The 14,891-nt window shown below is 40.5% G+C and overlaps 1 protein-coding gene across 1 annotated transcript in view; it reads left to right on the top strand.

The window, feature by feature from the left end:
- The window catches only part of IGSF21 (immunoglobin superfamily member 21), a 404,960-nt gene that overhangs the window by 78,597 nt on the left and 311,472 nt on the right, over positions 1-14,891 (top strand). Inside the window, exon 2 of the mRNA XM_063436808.1 lies at positions 7,704-7,816. Within this exon, the coding sequence (XP_063292878.1) occupies positions 7,704-7,816 (113 nt within the window). The remainder of the gene's footprint in view (positions 1-7,703; positions 7,817-14,891) is intronic.

The raw sequence follows: 14,891 nt of genomic DNA, 5'->3' as shown, positions 1-14,891 counted from the left end.
TTGGGGAGCCAGCTTGGTGAGTATGGATGTCTGGTCGGGAAGATAAGAGGGCTCACTGGGTGCAAATCTGCATGGGCTAAGTCTCCCAATGGTGGTAAGGCATTGTCCACGGGGTTGCAGAATATTGGTGCAACTGCAGAATTAGGCATGATTACTTTCCTCCAATCTCCCATTGGTATCAAGTTTGTGGGAAGAAAAGGAGCGAACATTACTTGGGTTTGGGATGACAAATAGCACATATTGTACCAATGCTCATGGAGCTCTATCGAACTGTGACCATATCAATAGGTTAAGGCTGAGAATAGTTTAAGGGTAAGTTGTCTGTAGTGGTTATGGTGCAAGGAGTGGTCCTTTAGTGTGCTGGTTGTGGTGCACAGATGCTGTACCTTTACTTAGACAATGTCAAATGTTGTGAGAAATGCCAATGTTTGCATTTGTCCTAGGACATGCTGCCACTAGAGGCACTTCCTCTTTAAAAACTTCAAAAATGTTTAAAAAAAAAAAAAAAGGTATTTATGTTTGGTATAATCACGTAATGAATTTATATCAGCCAATCAGGATGCTCCAATAGCTTTCTACTGGACTTGTATAGTGCTGATTGCATGCCAGAAATGTATGCATAACAGGGCTTTGTGTTTATGGAATGTGAAGTTAACGTTTTGTTTATGAAAGGAGTTAGCTGAACTACAACTCCCAGAAACATTTGTGGTGATTCCTACTGACACCGTATAACTGGAGAAGCAAGGCAGGTTAGAAGGGAACCGTGATATCTCATACCCAGTAATTCGCAAGACGGTAGTCTAATAAAATGGACATAAAATGCAGGAAGCTGCAAAATACGTATTTATTTTTCTGTTCATAAAACTCTACAAAATTAAAGAAGCAAAAAAAATACAGGTAATTATTTAGACCTGCAGTTTTAGAAAGGTCTAAATGTTGTGTTGGTGCCTGTAGTCTCTCTCAGTGTTAGAACATGAGACTTCCTTATTTGGGTTTTGTTTTCTTCTTCACTGTTTCCGGTCCCTCTCCATCTTGACCGGGTCTTTATTTTTTACACATTCCAGATCAATGCATTGCTCGCTTTGCTGGCCTGCAAAGGGTTGAGAGCGTGCCAGGCCGCTGTGCGCATGTGTACCCTGCTCTGTATACACAGCACGAGGCCAGCACACAGCCAGAGAGAGAGAAATATGAGTCACAGACAAGGCGAGATGCTATCGGGGATTCTGGACGAAGCCTTCAGATTCTATCAATGCGCCTACTTTATGGCCCAAATAAGCGAGTCTCCTCTAATGCTCTCCAAGAGGGGAGCAAAGACGAAAAGCAGATAAGAGGCAGGCTCTGAAAGACAAGCAAGGCTATTAAGCATCCCGGCTAGAATTAATGACTGCAAGAGGGCCCAGACACAGCCATTAATCCCAGAATATGCCCCTACCTCGGGTCAGGAAAACTATTAGGAAGCTGTACAGTAATTTAGCCGCTCATAGAAAGTTATTGTGGGTCCACAGCCTGTCACCTGCGGGATTAGACAATATCCATTAAATAATGACCCGTTTGGGAAGGTCAAGATTGGCGCTAGATGTGACTGTAAGCGTATGGGCCATTAATTTCTCTGTATTACACAATGTATATAACACATTGTGATACATGAATATGTTTTATTTAATGGATGGTATGAAAGGCTACGGATTCGTGATCAAAGCTGTATTCCGAACACTAAATCGTTCCCCTGCCTCCCTCTTCCCCCCACTCACCCTCTGTCCAATAAAGGGTTAAAGGCTATTTTTACAATCCTTTTGCCTTGCACACGGATTAGGTCTTCCCCATAAGAAAAGCCATGATTCAATGCTTCCCTCTGGGGGATTTGAAGACACATTCACAAAAATATGAGAAATTCTAAATGTGCTAAAAAGAAGAATGGGAAAAGAATTCTTGTTCTGTACTGGTTTATTATTTATGTACATTATTACAATATTTGTAGCCTTGTTTTTATCTTCTAATGAGGATCATCTGTTACCCTTCCAGAGGCATTCGTTTTCGTATTTATTTTTCGCATGAGTAATGCGATGGCATGTGCCAGTCTGACTCTGGCTGAGACGCGTACAGCCAGTGGTGACTCCACATCTCCTGCATGCGTGCCAGAATGATCCAGTAGGATTCACTTGTCTACTTTTTAGAAGCTTTCAAATTGAGCAGGTTTTATTACGCGTCTCATGGCCTGTAATGGTGGCTGATCTCAGCGTCGCTGAACATTTTTGAGAAGTTCTGAAGCTCAAAGCATGAAGTAAGATCCCAGATATATCAGCTTTTAAAGTTGTCCCCCCTTTTGTTTTTTTGCAATGTCCCCCAAATGTCCCCATGGTTTCTTTATGGCGGACCAGTGGTTGCGCCAAAGGTAAATATACTTTCTTACATGACAACTCCATGTTCTTGCTTCAGCTCCTGCCAGAAGTTGCGTCAGGTAAACATAGCAGCGGTACAACACAGAGGTCTATGGACGAGTCTGTGGGAGCCGAAGAAGAACAACTTGCGCAATGCAAGAGAAATTCCTTTTTTCAACATTCATGGTAGCGGCCCTTGCAGATGTTTATAGGTGTTTTCGATGTAAATATACATATTAATTAATAAATTACCATGTCTATCATTATTGTAAGTTAGATATTATTATATGTATATATTGTATTGGATATAACTCACTTTGCCTGATAAAGCCTCCAGTCTTTTTCTAAAACAAAAATTAAATATTTATGTTTTTGCTGCAAAATCAAACATTCAGTGTTTGAGTTTGCTGAGATATCGGAGTTCGTATACACTAAATACACTCCCTCGATTAGAATTCCGTGCTTGTCTGCGCCTTCGCCTTTCAGATTGAGAACTAAGACACAACAGGGTTACGACGCTTCATACATCCCTTTGTCTCTTTGGATGTACATTTACGAAACTGATTTGCATATGACCTGCGGTTTGCGTGCGCTGAGAGCAAATTAATCTTGTTTGTGAAGAATGAAGGTTTTTTTAATGTTCATGATGGGTAGAGTGCCTTCTTTAATTAACCCTTTCACTTTCCCCAAATAAGCGGTGGTTTCAGAGCCATCAAGATCCTCCAGGCATGTTTGCAATTCCCTGATACATTTTTAGCCGAGCCGCCAGATTAGGGATCTGCTGAGTCAGACAGGTCTCTGGTTTTGGCAGGTGTAAAGATTGCGATGGGCTTCCTCAAGGGGTGCTTAGTGAAGTGTTGGGGGCCCACTTCACATATAATTACTTTGTTTCAGTGATTGAAACCATCCACTGAATCCGCGCACGTCGGGACTCGATGAGTACCTGCACTGTCAGCAGGGAAGGTGTGCAAACTAGTTGGGCAGCAGAATCTGCAGTTACAAGAAATGGTTTCAAAGCGAGCTTAAAATACCTAAAATCCTGATAAAGCAAATTTCATGAACGAGAACACCGGACGTTTAAATCTGATCAGTCATGCAAGCCAATAGTGGTCAAATCCAAACACAAACTATACCATCCATTCTCCGGGATACGAGATGAATGATTCGGAACAGTTAGCGCCGCTCCAGGAACGCAGAATAGGACACATTTGGCGATATGTACAAATATCTCTGTTTGCAACAATAATCCTTAAACTTTTGTCAATATTTCTGCTTTCGAGCCTTCATGGAATTTCTAAGATTTTTCAGTAATTAAGAAAAAAAGGCAAATTTCACACTTATATGTTTGCTCCTCTTGGTAACTTTCAACTTGCAACACTGCAATAAACTGTCCAAAAAAGTTGAGCACGTCTTCGCCCATTATCTACATCTTCTAAGGAAGAACACCAATCAATAATTAGAGCTTTTTTTTTATTATTGTTATTAAGTGCAGACATTAATTATACTACTTTTCAAGTTCAAGGTTTTCTTTTGCCCATATGTTCATCTAAATAACCCTGCATGACGCTTATTAACTAAACGCTGAATTGTAGTAAATTAAAAACAGAATTCCAAAAGTCAGGATAAGTGACTGTTGCGGAATTAAAGAATTTGTCTAAATTATTTATTGTTGCATAAATCTTGTAATTAAGCTTTCTACTCACTGCAGTTCAGTTTACTAAATAAATAAACCTGTGCATTTTGTTAATTGTCCCCCTCCAGTGTGAGCTATGGTATTCCCCGAGTATTCTACAGACAGCAGTTACATTGTAATGTCCGTATCCCTTTAGTGTAAAAGATATTGTGTTTTTTTGGTTAATTGCCCCCTCCGGTGTGAGCTGCTGTGTTCCCTGAGTATTCTACAGACAGCAGTTACATTGTACTGTCCATATCCCTTTAGTGTAAAGATATTGGTGGTTTTTGGTTAATTGCCCCCCTCCAGTGTGAGCTGCTGCATTCCCTGAGTATTCTACAGACAGCAGTTACATTGTAATGTCCGTATCCCTTTAGTGTAAAAGATATTGGGGGGTTTGGTTAATTCCCCCCTCCAGTGTGAGCTGCTGTGTTCCCTGAGTATTCTACAGACAGCAGTTGCATTGTAATGTCCGTATCCCGTTAGTGTAAAATATATTGGGGGGTTTGGTTAATTGCCCCCTCCAGTGTGAGCTGCTGTGTTCCCTAAGTATTCTACAGACAGCAGTTACATTGTAATGTCCGTATCCCTTTAGTGTAAAAGATATTGGGGGTTTGGTTAATTGCCCCCTCCAGTGTGAGCTGCTGTGTTCCCTGAGTATTCTACAGACAGCAGTTACATTGTAATGTCCGTTTCCCTTTAGTGTAAAAGATATTGGGGGTTTGGTTAATTGCCCCCTCCAGTGTGAGGTGCTGCGTTCCCTGAGTATTCTACAGACAGCAGTTACATTGTAATGTCCGTATCCCTTTAGTGTAAAAGATATTGTTTTTTTTTTTGTTAATTGCCCCCCTCCTGTGTGAGCTGCTGTGTTCCCTGAGTATTCTACAGACAGCAGTTACATTGTAATGTCCATATCCCTTTAGTGTAAAAGATATTGGGGGTTTTTGGTTAATTGCCCCCTCCAGTGTGAGCTGCTGCGTTCCCTGAGTATTCTACAGACAGCAGTTAGATTGTAATGTCCATATCCCTTTAGTGTAAAAGATATTGGGGTTTTGGTTAATTGCCCCCTTTAGTGTGAGACGATGGGCTCCCGAGTATTCTACACAGCAGTTTAGTTGTAATGTCCATATCCCTTTAGTATAAAATAAATTGAGGTTTTGATTAACAGTTAGCCTGTCTGGGTTTTAGTTAATTGCCCCACTCCCCCCCAGTGTGAGCTGCTGTGTTCCATGAGTATTCTACAGACAGTGGTTAGAGTGTAATGTCCGTATTCCTTTAGTGTAAAAGATATTGGGGGGTTTGGTTAATGCCCCCCTCCAGTGTGATTGGCTGTGTTCCCTGAGTATTCTACAGACAGCGGTTACATTGTAATGTCCATATCCCTTTAGTTTAAAAAGGGTTCAAAATCCTTGCCTGGAAATTATAGACCTGTGAGCTTAACTTCTGTGACTGGGAAAATTATTTGAACGGCTATTAAGGGATAATATTCAGGAATTCATTGGGAAGAACTGTGTTATTAGCAATAATCAGCATGGTTTTATTGAACATAGGTCATGTCAAACTAACCTAATTGCATTCTACGAAGAAGTAGAAATATAGATCAGGGTGTTGCAGTGGATGTGATCTACTTGGATTTTGCCAAGGCATGTGGTACGGTTCCTCACAATAGGTTAGTCTTCAAACTAAAAGAAATTGGTCTAGATGAATATTCTTGTTCTTGGGTAGAACATTGGCTTAAGGATAGAGTACAACGAGTTGTCATTAATGGTACATTTTCAAGCTCGACAAAAGTAGTAAATGGTATTGTTCAGGGTTCTGTTTTGGGATCGCTTCTTTTTAACATATTTATAAAATGATCTTGAAACAGACATTGAAAGCCATGTATCAGTGTTTGCAGATGACACAAAACTTTGTAAAGTAATAAAATGTGAGCAGGATATTGCTTTGCTGCAGAGGGATTTGGATAGATTGGGGGACTGGGCACTAAAATGGCAGATGAAATTTAACGTAGAGAAATGCAAAGTTATGCACTTTGGGGTCAAGAATGCACAAGCAACTTACACCCTAAATGGTAGTGAATTATGGATAACCACACACGAGAAGGATATGGGAATTGTTATAGACAACAAATTAGGCAGCAATATGCGATGTCAATCTGCAGTTGCTAAGGCCAGTAAGGTTTTGTCATGTATAAATAGGGGCATACATTCTCGGGATGAAAATATAATTTTGCCTCTTTATAAATTGCTGGTAAAAACCACACCTTGAATATGCTGTGGAATTTTAGGCACCTGTTCTAAAGAAGGATATCATGGCACTAGAAAAAGTGCGGAGACGAGCTACAAAATTAATAAAAGGAATGGAGCATTTTAGTTATGAAGAAAGGTTAAAAAATGTAAATCTCTTTAGTTTGGAAAAACGGCGCCTCAGAGGGGATATGATAACATTATACAAATATATTCGGGGCCAGTACAAACCATTATCTGGAAATCTATTCATAAACAGGGCTAGACATAGGACACGAGGTCACACATTTAGGCTTGAAGAAAGGAGATTTTATCTAAGGCAAAGAAAAGTTTTTTTTTACAGTAAGAGCAATAAGGATATGGAATTCTCTGCCTGAAGAGGTGGGTTTAGTCCATACAGATGTTTAAACTGCAATTGGATAAATACTTCCAAAAACATAACATACAGGGATATCATTTCTAATTAGTGGGGTAATAGCTGCTTGATCCAAGGAGACATCTGACTGCTATTTTGGGGTCAAGAAGGAATTTTTTCCTAGTTTGTTACAAAATTGGAAGCGCTTCAGACTGGGTTTTTTGCCTTTTGCATCAACAGCAAAAGCATATGTGAGGAAGGCTGAACTTGATTGACGCAAGTCTCTTTTTCAGCTATGTAACTATGTAAAGGAAATTGAGGTTTTGATTAACAGTTAGTCTGTCTAACTGTTTGATCAGTGGCAGCAGACTTGCTTACTGACAGTAGAGAGGTTGGGGAATTGGGAATTAAAAAACGCCAATATCTTTTACACTGAAGGCGTATGAACATTGCTGCTCTGCAAATTAGTAAATGTTCTCGCAACGTTTTAAGAATGAGAAGTTACTGATTGGCTTAGAGCATTGCACGACTGTCCTGGGTTTGTCAGACAAAAGTGTAACAAGAGGGGCCAAGATATTCAGCTCTGGATTCAACACTTTGGGCTAAAAGTATTTGTTAAAGTTTTTACAGATAAGCTGGCGCCTGTGAACTTCATTCCAATCAAGTTGTTATGATGTCCAGAGCGTTCCTTTAAACAGAATGCATCTGTTTTATAGCTTATAATTGTATCTGACTGCACTGGCTCTAATAATAATAATAATAGTAACTGTATCTGACTGCACTGGCTCTAATAACTGTATCTGACTGCACTGGCTGTAATAATAATAATAATAATAATAATAATAATAATAATAACTGTATCTGTATCTGACTGCACTGGCTCTAATAATATCTGTATCTGTCTGCACTGGCTCTAATAATATTTGTATCTGACTGCACTGGCTCTAATAATATTTGTATCTGACTGCACTGGCTCTAACTATATGTAACAGTTTCTAACAGTATCTGGCTGTATCTAAATGCACCTCTCTTCCTGTGTTCTCTTTATCCAGGTTATCTTACCGTCACCATTGAGCCGGTCCCTCCGGTGGTGGTGGGAGACGCAGTAACCTTAAAATGTAACTTCAAAACAGATGGAAGGATGCGGGAGATCGTCTGGTACAGGGTAAGATACCAAATACATGGAGATCTTTAATACACACCTGAGTTAAATGTCCACCCCTACCTACTGCTTGTAGATCAGTTCTCACCGGGATGTATTTACTAAACAGTAAATTCTGGTAAATTGACCACTAGCGGGGTATTCACTGTAATGTCTGGCATCCCAAAGATAATTACATTTATACTCCTCTATAGCCACCATGGAAAAACTGTCCAAGTCAGTAAAGTTTTTAGCTAAATTATGTTGGTCTAAATTATTGATATTAATTCACAATTTAGGATGAAATATCCACCAAACAGGAGTCTTTCTTTTTACTCTTGCTGTTTTCGGGACCATTGACAAGTCAGTTGGCATTGCACATTTGTAATGATAGAAATCGACATGACATCCAGGGTCTCCCAAACCGTGTTAGATTGACGTTACTAAAGACTTCTAGTGAAGAATTCGATGGGTGTGTTTTACTAACTGCACGATGTGGAACATACATAGACAAAGGGTTTATATATTATCTAGCCTTCGCTGCTGTATCCTTTTATTTATATATGAGACTGCGCTGTGATATCACACATTTACAGTCTGTTTTCTCTCGTTCTGTACATTTTATATTCAATCTTACCAACACATGAGGCGTTATATTTTCCTAAAATGGGGATTTTGCCTTCTTTTGGAATTAACAGCAAAAACAAATGTGAGATGATTAACTTGATGGACGCATGTCTCTTTTTAGCTATGTAACATGTATAATAGTTTTTCTCTAAAATAAAAAAAAAAAAAAGAAATTGAACAATTGTGATACAATTATTCCTACCAAAAAGAGCTACCATTGCGTCAGCTGCTCAAAAATCGAATAGGGATGTAACAACTGTTCCAGAAGATCGTTGCAGTGTATGTATACAAATGGGTTCATATCCCTTTAATTGCAGTACAATCCCACCCATCCTGTCCTGGAATAGAACCAGCTCACCTGTGCCGCTTTATGTCATTGTGTGTAAAACCAATTTATACAGACATCTTTATAGAGACCATACAGAGTTCGAAGTAGCCCTCTAATTCCTATAGAACCTTCGATGTACGGATCAGTTTGGGTGTTCTCCATAGGACGTGTTATATAATGATTAGGTGATACGTTAACAATCAGAACTAAGCTTTGCGGAGTTAAGGCATATTGGCCACCGTGTTTTTACTGTCCTGCCGTACTGGCATGCTGTCTTTCAACATTCGCCCCCACATTACAGCACTGAGTGCTTGCTGGTAATATTGGATTAACCCATTTTCCCGTGGCTGAGCTCCTATTGCAGCGATAAACCCTCTCCTGTCTCAGTAAGGATTTCCTGTTTTTTATGCAAAGTTTATTACGTACAAGAGACATTCAGAGGGTCTCTAGCCTTCCTTGTGCTATTTTCTTGATGCAAAAAGAGGTTTGTTTGTTTTTTTAAGTAAAATGCTATGAATTAAGGATGCAATTTTAGAGTAATGTTTATATATAATGTTTATACCATATTTTCCTGTTTTATACTAAGGGGCTATTTATAAAACTCTCCTCCGCTTAGATCTGGTTTGTGCCGCTTTGTACTTTGCAGATTTTGGACGCAAGCCACGGTACTGGCAGTATATATATATTTGTACTCAGAAAACATTTAAATTGCTGTTGTGTGTGTAAGCCCGATTTATCACATAAGCATTTATCATTTAATAAAGTATGCAGAGCCGAAATGCTCCTGAGTAGGCCAATAATTGTAATAAGGCAACAGCCTGGCATATCTCACTTAAATTATTCTTTAAATACTTAATGAAGTGTCGTCATTTCGAGGCTCAAGGGAACTGATAAATGACTTTAGTTACTATTTGAATTATACTGTTGTATCGTAAATATTATAAAGCCTGGTTATTATTAATGGCTAGTAACGCATGCATGAGTAGAAATTACCCAGCCCCCATTCTCCAAGCACTATAACTACCTATGTTACTTGCACAGGTTATAGTGAAACTTGAAGCCCCACCCCCCACTGAAATATGTCACAGCAGGAACCTGTGCTTCCTTGTATGTTTGTACAAACTGTACAACTGCCCATCTCCTCTTAGAAACGTCTTTATATATATTTCTATGAAACATTTCTAGTGCCATTTATGGCACATCATTAATAGAGCTATCTGATAAACTGACAGTAGCCCCACCTAATCTGTTTCTAATCTGAAGACACATTATATTCTAAGGAGTGTTTACAGCAGAAGCTGCAAATCACAGGGGAATGCAGCATATTCAGAGTTTAGTATAGTTTCTGTTTTATTTTATATTTAGCCTTTTTATGGCATCATCTAGAGTTGTGGTCATTTCTAAAAGCACAATGTCGTCTCTCTCAAACCTTATTTTACAGAATTTATCGTAGTGTGTCGCAAACTGCAACTAAACCATGCTTATGAGAAAATCTGAACTATATTATTACTTTTCTTTTCCCTCTTTGTGTAAATTGGCATTGCAAATAAGTAAACAGCTATGAAATATTTAAATTTCCCATTCTATGGAATCAATTATCAGGATATAAATACTCAGTCTAGGGCGTTATAAATAATGAATTAAAAATCTAAATAATACACTTACACATATAAATAATCTGCGCTATTCATTTCTTACAATGGATAAATAATAGATTATTCTGCAATGTTTATTGCAGAGCAAGAACGACGTTAAGTAAAATTGAACCATCGCAGGATGTTACAGAATAGGATTGTTCTATATAGTCTCTCGTCTAAGATTGTAATACTTCGGTTATGTCTAAAATGAAATATTAATGTAGCCGAACAAGGATTAAAGTGATGTCTTTCTATTTGCGCCTCCTGAATTATTTACTAGAGAAATTCTGTAAGAGCGGCGTGTGTATCTATCAGAGAAACACTGTTTTTTTTCCCTTTTTCTTAGCAATTTAGATAAAATCATTTTTCCTTGAGCAGTAATCTCTCGCACGCTCACCAAATAATCCCCCAGCCACCGTCTGCAACTCTAATCTCTCAATCCCACATCCTTGTCGTATTAATATTTTTAGCTCAGTGGAATCGCTCCGTGTTCTAGACTTTCACAGATTTTACTTATTTCTTTGCCAGAGATAATTTAGAATGGGAAGTTTTAATTGCAACATCATTTGGTACTTAATTCTGCTTTAGAGAAAGGAAGGATTTCTGTACTTCTGGCGTGTCCTTCGCAAACAGAAAAAAGAAGTTGCTGTTGATTGACAGTTTGCTTGTATTAAGATATTATAATGGGGGTATTAATGACCCATAGCATGCGGTAGAATAGGTGTGTAATTCTATTAAACACATTCTGGTTCCAAGCCATCTGATACAACATCCGTTTAATTTAACCTCAATATTGCACTTTCTGCTATTACGGCTAATATACCATAAAATTAACTCCTTAATTCCTGGTACAGCTAATGTTGTCTCAGTGTAATTACTGGGTTGTGTGGTCCCCCCAGTTCTGAGATACAGGATGTTTTGGAGATCAAATCTCATCGGTGTTTTGTAATTTAATATCAAGTTAAATTAAGGTTTAAAACTGTGTTTATATCATAGTAAGTTGAGGTTTAACCACTTAAGGACCAAACTTCTGGAATAAAAGGGAATCACGACATGTCACACATGTCATGTCCTTAAGGGGTTAAAGCTCTGTGTTTTATGTGGTTTTTAAAGTAGATGTAAAAATCCAGTGTGTACCCACAAAACTTGGCCCCCCCGATAAATATATAACACAAAAGCTCCAACATCGGCAAACACACAGAAGCGCGGGGTGCCCTAAAATGGGTGGCCAGACAGGCAGGCAACCCCCCTTTTTTGGCTAATCCGGCCCTCATCACCCACTAACCCTCATTCCCAGATCTATAGCTCTGCCTTAGCTCCGAACATTAAGATGGTTGAGAAGGGGAGGGGGAGGTCCAGTGCGGAGGTTTTGCTTGCTGGATCCTCGCAGGACAACCCATTCTAGAACCCGTGTTGTATGTCCCGACTGCCGTGAGTTCAGTATGTCAGTGTCAGCTTGTCCAACGAAAACCTCATGCTGTGTTTATAATGAACTTTTCTCTGCTGTGACCAGATTGCAGACCTGGGGAGGTGTGATGGGGCTCGAATTGGGTACTGTCTCACCAAATCTGAAGCTGTTTGGAGCTGTGATACATTCAGAACATTAAGGTTCCTGAGATAAAAGAGACAGTATGTATGGCTGAGCAAGTTCTCTCTGGTGACTGCAGGCTATATCATATTTTCATTCCTTTGGTCTGTTTCCAACATCTTACACAGTGTCCTGATATTGTCACTCTTTTTTTCTCCTAGTGAGGAAAATAGAAATTGAATTGAATTTCGCATTAACAGTTTGATGTCCCTTTTGTACCAGTGTAGCCAGTGAAGCGCAGCGCTATCACTTTAACAAATTAAATGGAGCATATTACCGACTCCTTATTAAAAACCATGAATTGCAAAGGCATTGCAGGTCGATCTCCGTATTCAATCCCAAAGGCTGGTCCTCGGTGTGCGGGCTGTCTCTAAAATGTGACATTGTTCGATGCCTCAACCCATCTCAGTGGCATTAGGCAATAGGGTTGGACTCGTTTATTTTGTGAAAAATTTAAGAAGAAAAAAATAAACATATAGGCATTTTAGGATTTAATATTTCAGGTAACCTTGAAAATAATTTAAAATTTTTCTGGATATCTTTTTTTATATTAAAATATATTGTATATAAATAACATGATTATAGCAAAAAAAATCTAAATATTATAAAATTATTACTAATATTAAATAATTTTGAAAGTTTCATAAAATCATATACATACAATGGGTGGAATGATTCGGTTCAGGGTAAAAGATGAGGGTATGCAGGCAAATGGAATAACTGTTAGCTGTCCTGTGTCCAGTGGGCCTTTATCATAGACCAGACAAGATGAGAAGCTCAGAATTGTTAGGTGGACTACACAGCCTTTGGCCTCTTCCTCGTTTACTTCCCAGAACTTTTTCCCCCACCTCTTCTTAAGCCCAACTTGAGCTAATAAGGCAAGACACCCACTCCAAGCAAATCTTTAGGGAGAGGGGGGGGGCACGCATACAATTTGCGAAAAAGAAAGAGCTTATAAAAGTACAAGAAACATAGATGCAAAAAGTTGATGGTGGAAATATGAAATGTCTTGCTGAAAACACAAAATGTATATATATAAAAAAAAAAAAAATGGTATCCTCTTTGCTCAGCGGTTTTTCATATGTCCCATGGATTCCTACTATGACTGCTGAAAATCTGTACTGTTCTTGTGCTTTGGCACTGCCTATACTCAGCTGACTCCTTTGCTCATGGAGGTGGCAGTATTGTATCCTGAGCAAAGGAGTCAGCTGAGTATAGGCAGTGCTAAAGCACAAGAACAGTGGAGGTGGCAGTATTGTATCTTGAGCAACATGTGATGCCCGAGCTGCATCACATGGCAGCGGGCACCTGGTCGCAGGGCTGCGACCCCTGTATGTACGCCAGTGCATGCAGATACACACACACACACACTTAAAGGACCACTACAGACACGCAGATCACATCCGCTCAATGAAGTGGTCTGGGTGCCAGGTCCCTCTAGTTTTAACCCTGCCGCTGAAAATATAGCAGTTTCAGAGAAACTGCTATGTTTCACTGAGGGTTAATCCAGCCTCTAGTGGCTGTCTCATTGACAGCCGCTAGAGGCGCTTCCGCGATTCTCACTGTGAAAAATCACAGTGAGAAGACGCTGGACGTCCATAGGAAAGCATTGAGTAATGCTTTCCTATGGGCGGTTTGAATGCACATTCGGAGCTCAGAGGCGGATCGGGGCGGAGGGATCCCCAGCGCTAAGGGAGTCCGGCGCTGGAGAAAGGTAAGTGCTGAAGGGGTTTTAAAACACACACACACTCTCACAAACAGACGCATACACACTAGCTAACAGACACACGCATTTACTGACAGAGACACACTCAGTGACAGACATACATACACACTCACTGACAGACAAACACACACTGACACAAAAACTAACACTAACACACATACACACACTCTAATACTAACACACATAAGTTTTTTTTTTTTTTTTTTTAAATGTGATCCCGCAGCCTCCCTACCTTTGGGAGTGCTGAGGGGATTCCTTGGGGCCCAGTGAGGCTGCCCGGCAGCCAGGCCTGCGGGCGCGTGAGGGAGCACTCTCCCCTGAGCGCTCTCTGCCCAGCTCCCTCGCACGCCGCTTACTGATGCCGGAGCCAGAATATGACATCATATTCTGGCTCTGGCATCAGTAAGCGGCGCGCGAGGAAGCTGGGCAGAGAGCGCTGAGGGGAGAGTGCTCCCTCACGCGCCCGCAGACAGCACTGCCAGCCTCGGGGGGCCCTGAGGTGGCCAGCTCCTGGACCCCCCAGGAAAAGAGGCTGGCCACAATGGTATGTACCCCACTGTGCACAGAACCTGGTACTGAATCCCACAGCACAGAACCTGGTACTGAATCCCACAGCACAGAACCTGGTACTGAATCCCACAGCACAGAACCTGGTACTGAATCCCACAGCACAGAACCTGGTACTGAATCCCACAGCACAGAACCTGGTACTGAATCCCACAGCACAGAACCTGGTACTGAATCCCACAGCACAGAACCTGGTACTGAATCCCACAGCACAGAACCTGGTACTGAATCCCACAGCACAGAACCTGGTACTGAATCCCACAGCACAGAACCTGGTACTGAATCCCACAGCACAGAACCTGGTACTGAATCCCACAGCACAGTACCTGGAACTGCACCCGCAGCATAGAACTTGGTAAAGGATTGGCAGCACAGAACATAGAACTGGATATGCAGCACATAATCTGGCACTGGATCTGCAGCACAGATCTTGTTACTGGATTTGCAGCACAGAATCTCATACTGGATCTGCAAGACAGATCTGGATACTGGTTCCGCAGCACAGAATCTGGTTCTGCATCCACAGCACAGAACCGGATACTGGATCTGGAGCAGCAAACCTGGCACTGGGTCCGCAGCACAGAACCTTGCACTGGATTTGCTGTACAGAACGGATACTATATCCT

This window comes from Pelobates fuscus, chromosome 11 (assembly GCF_036172605.1).
Source record: "Pelobates fuscus isolate aPelFus1 chromosome 11, aPelFus1.pri, whole genome shotgun sequence".
Classification (NCBI taxonomy): domain Eukaryota; kingdom Metazoa; phylum Chordata; class Amphibia; order Anura; family Pelobatidae; genus Pelobates; species Pelobates fuscus.
The sequence above is the reverse complement of the archived record's forward strand: the minus strand, read 5'-3'. Positions and strand labels throughout refer to the sequence as shown.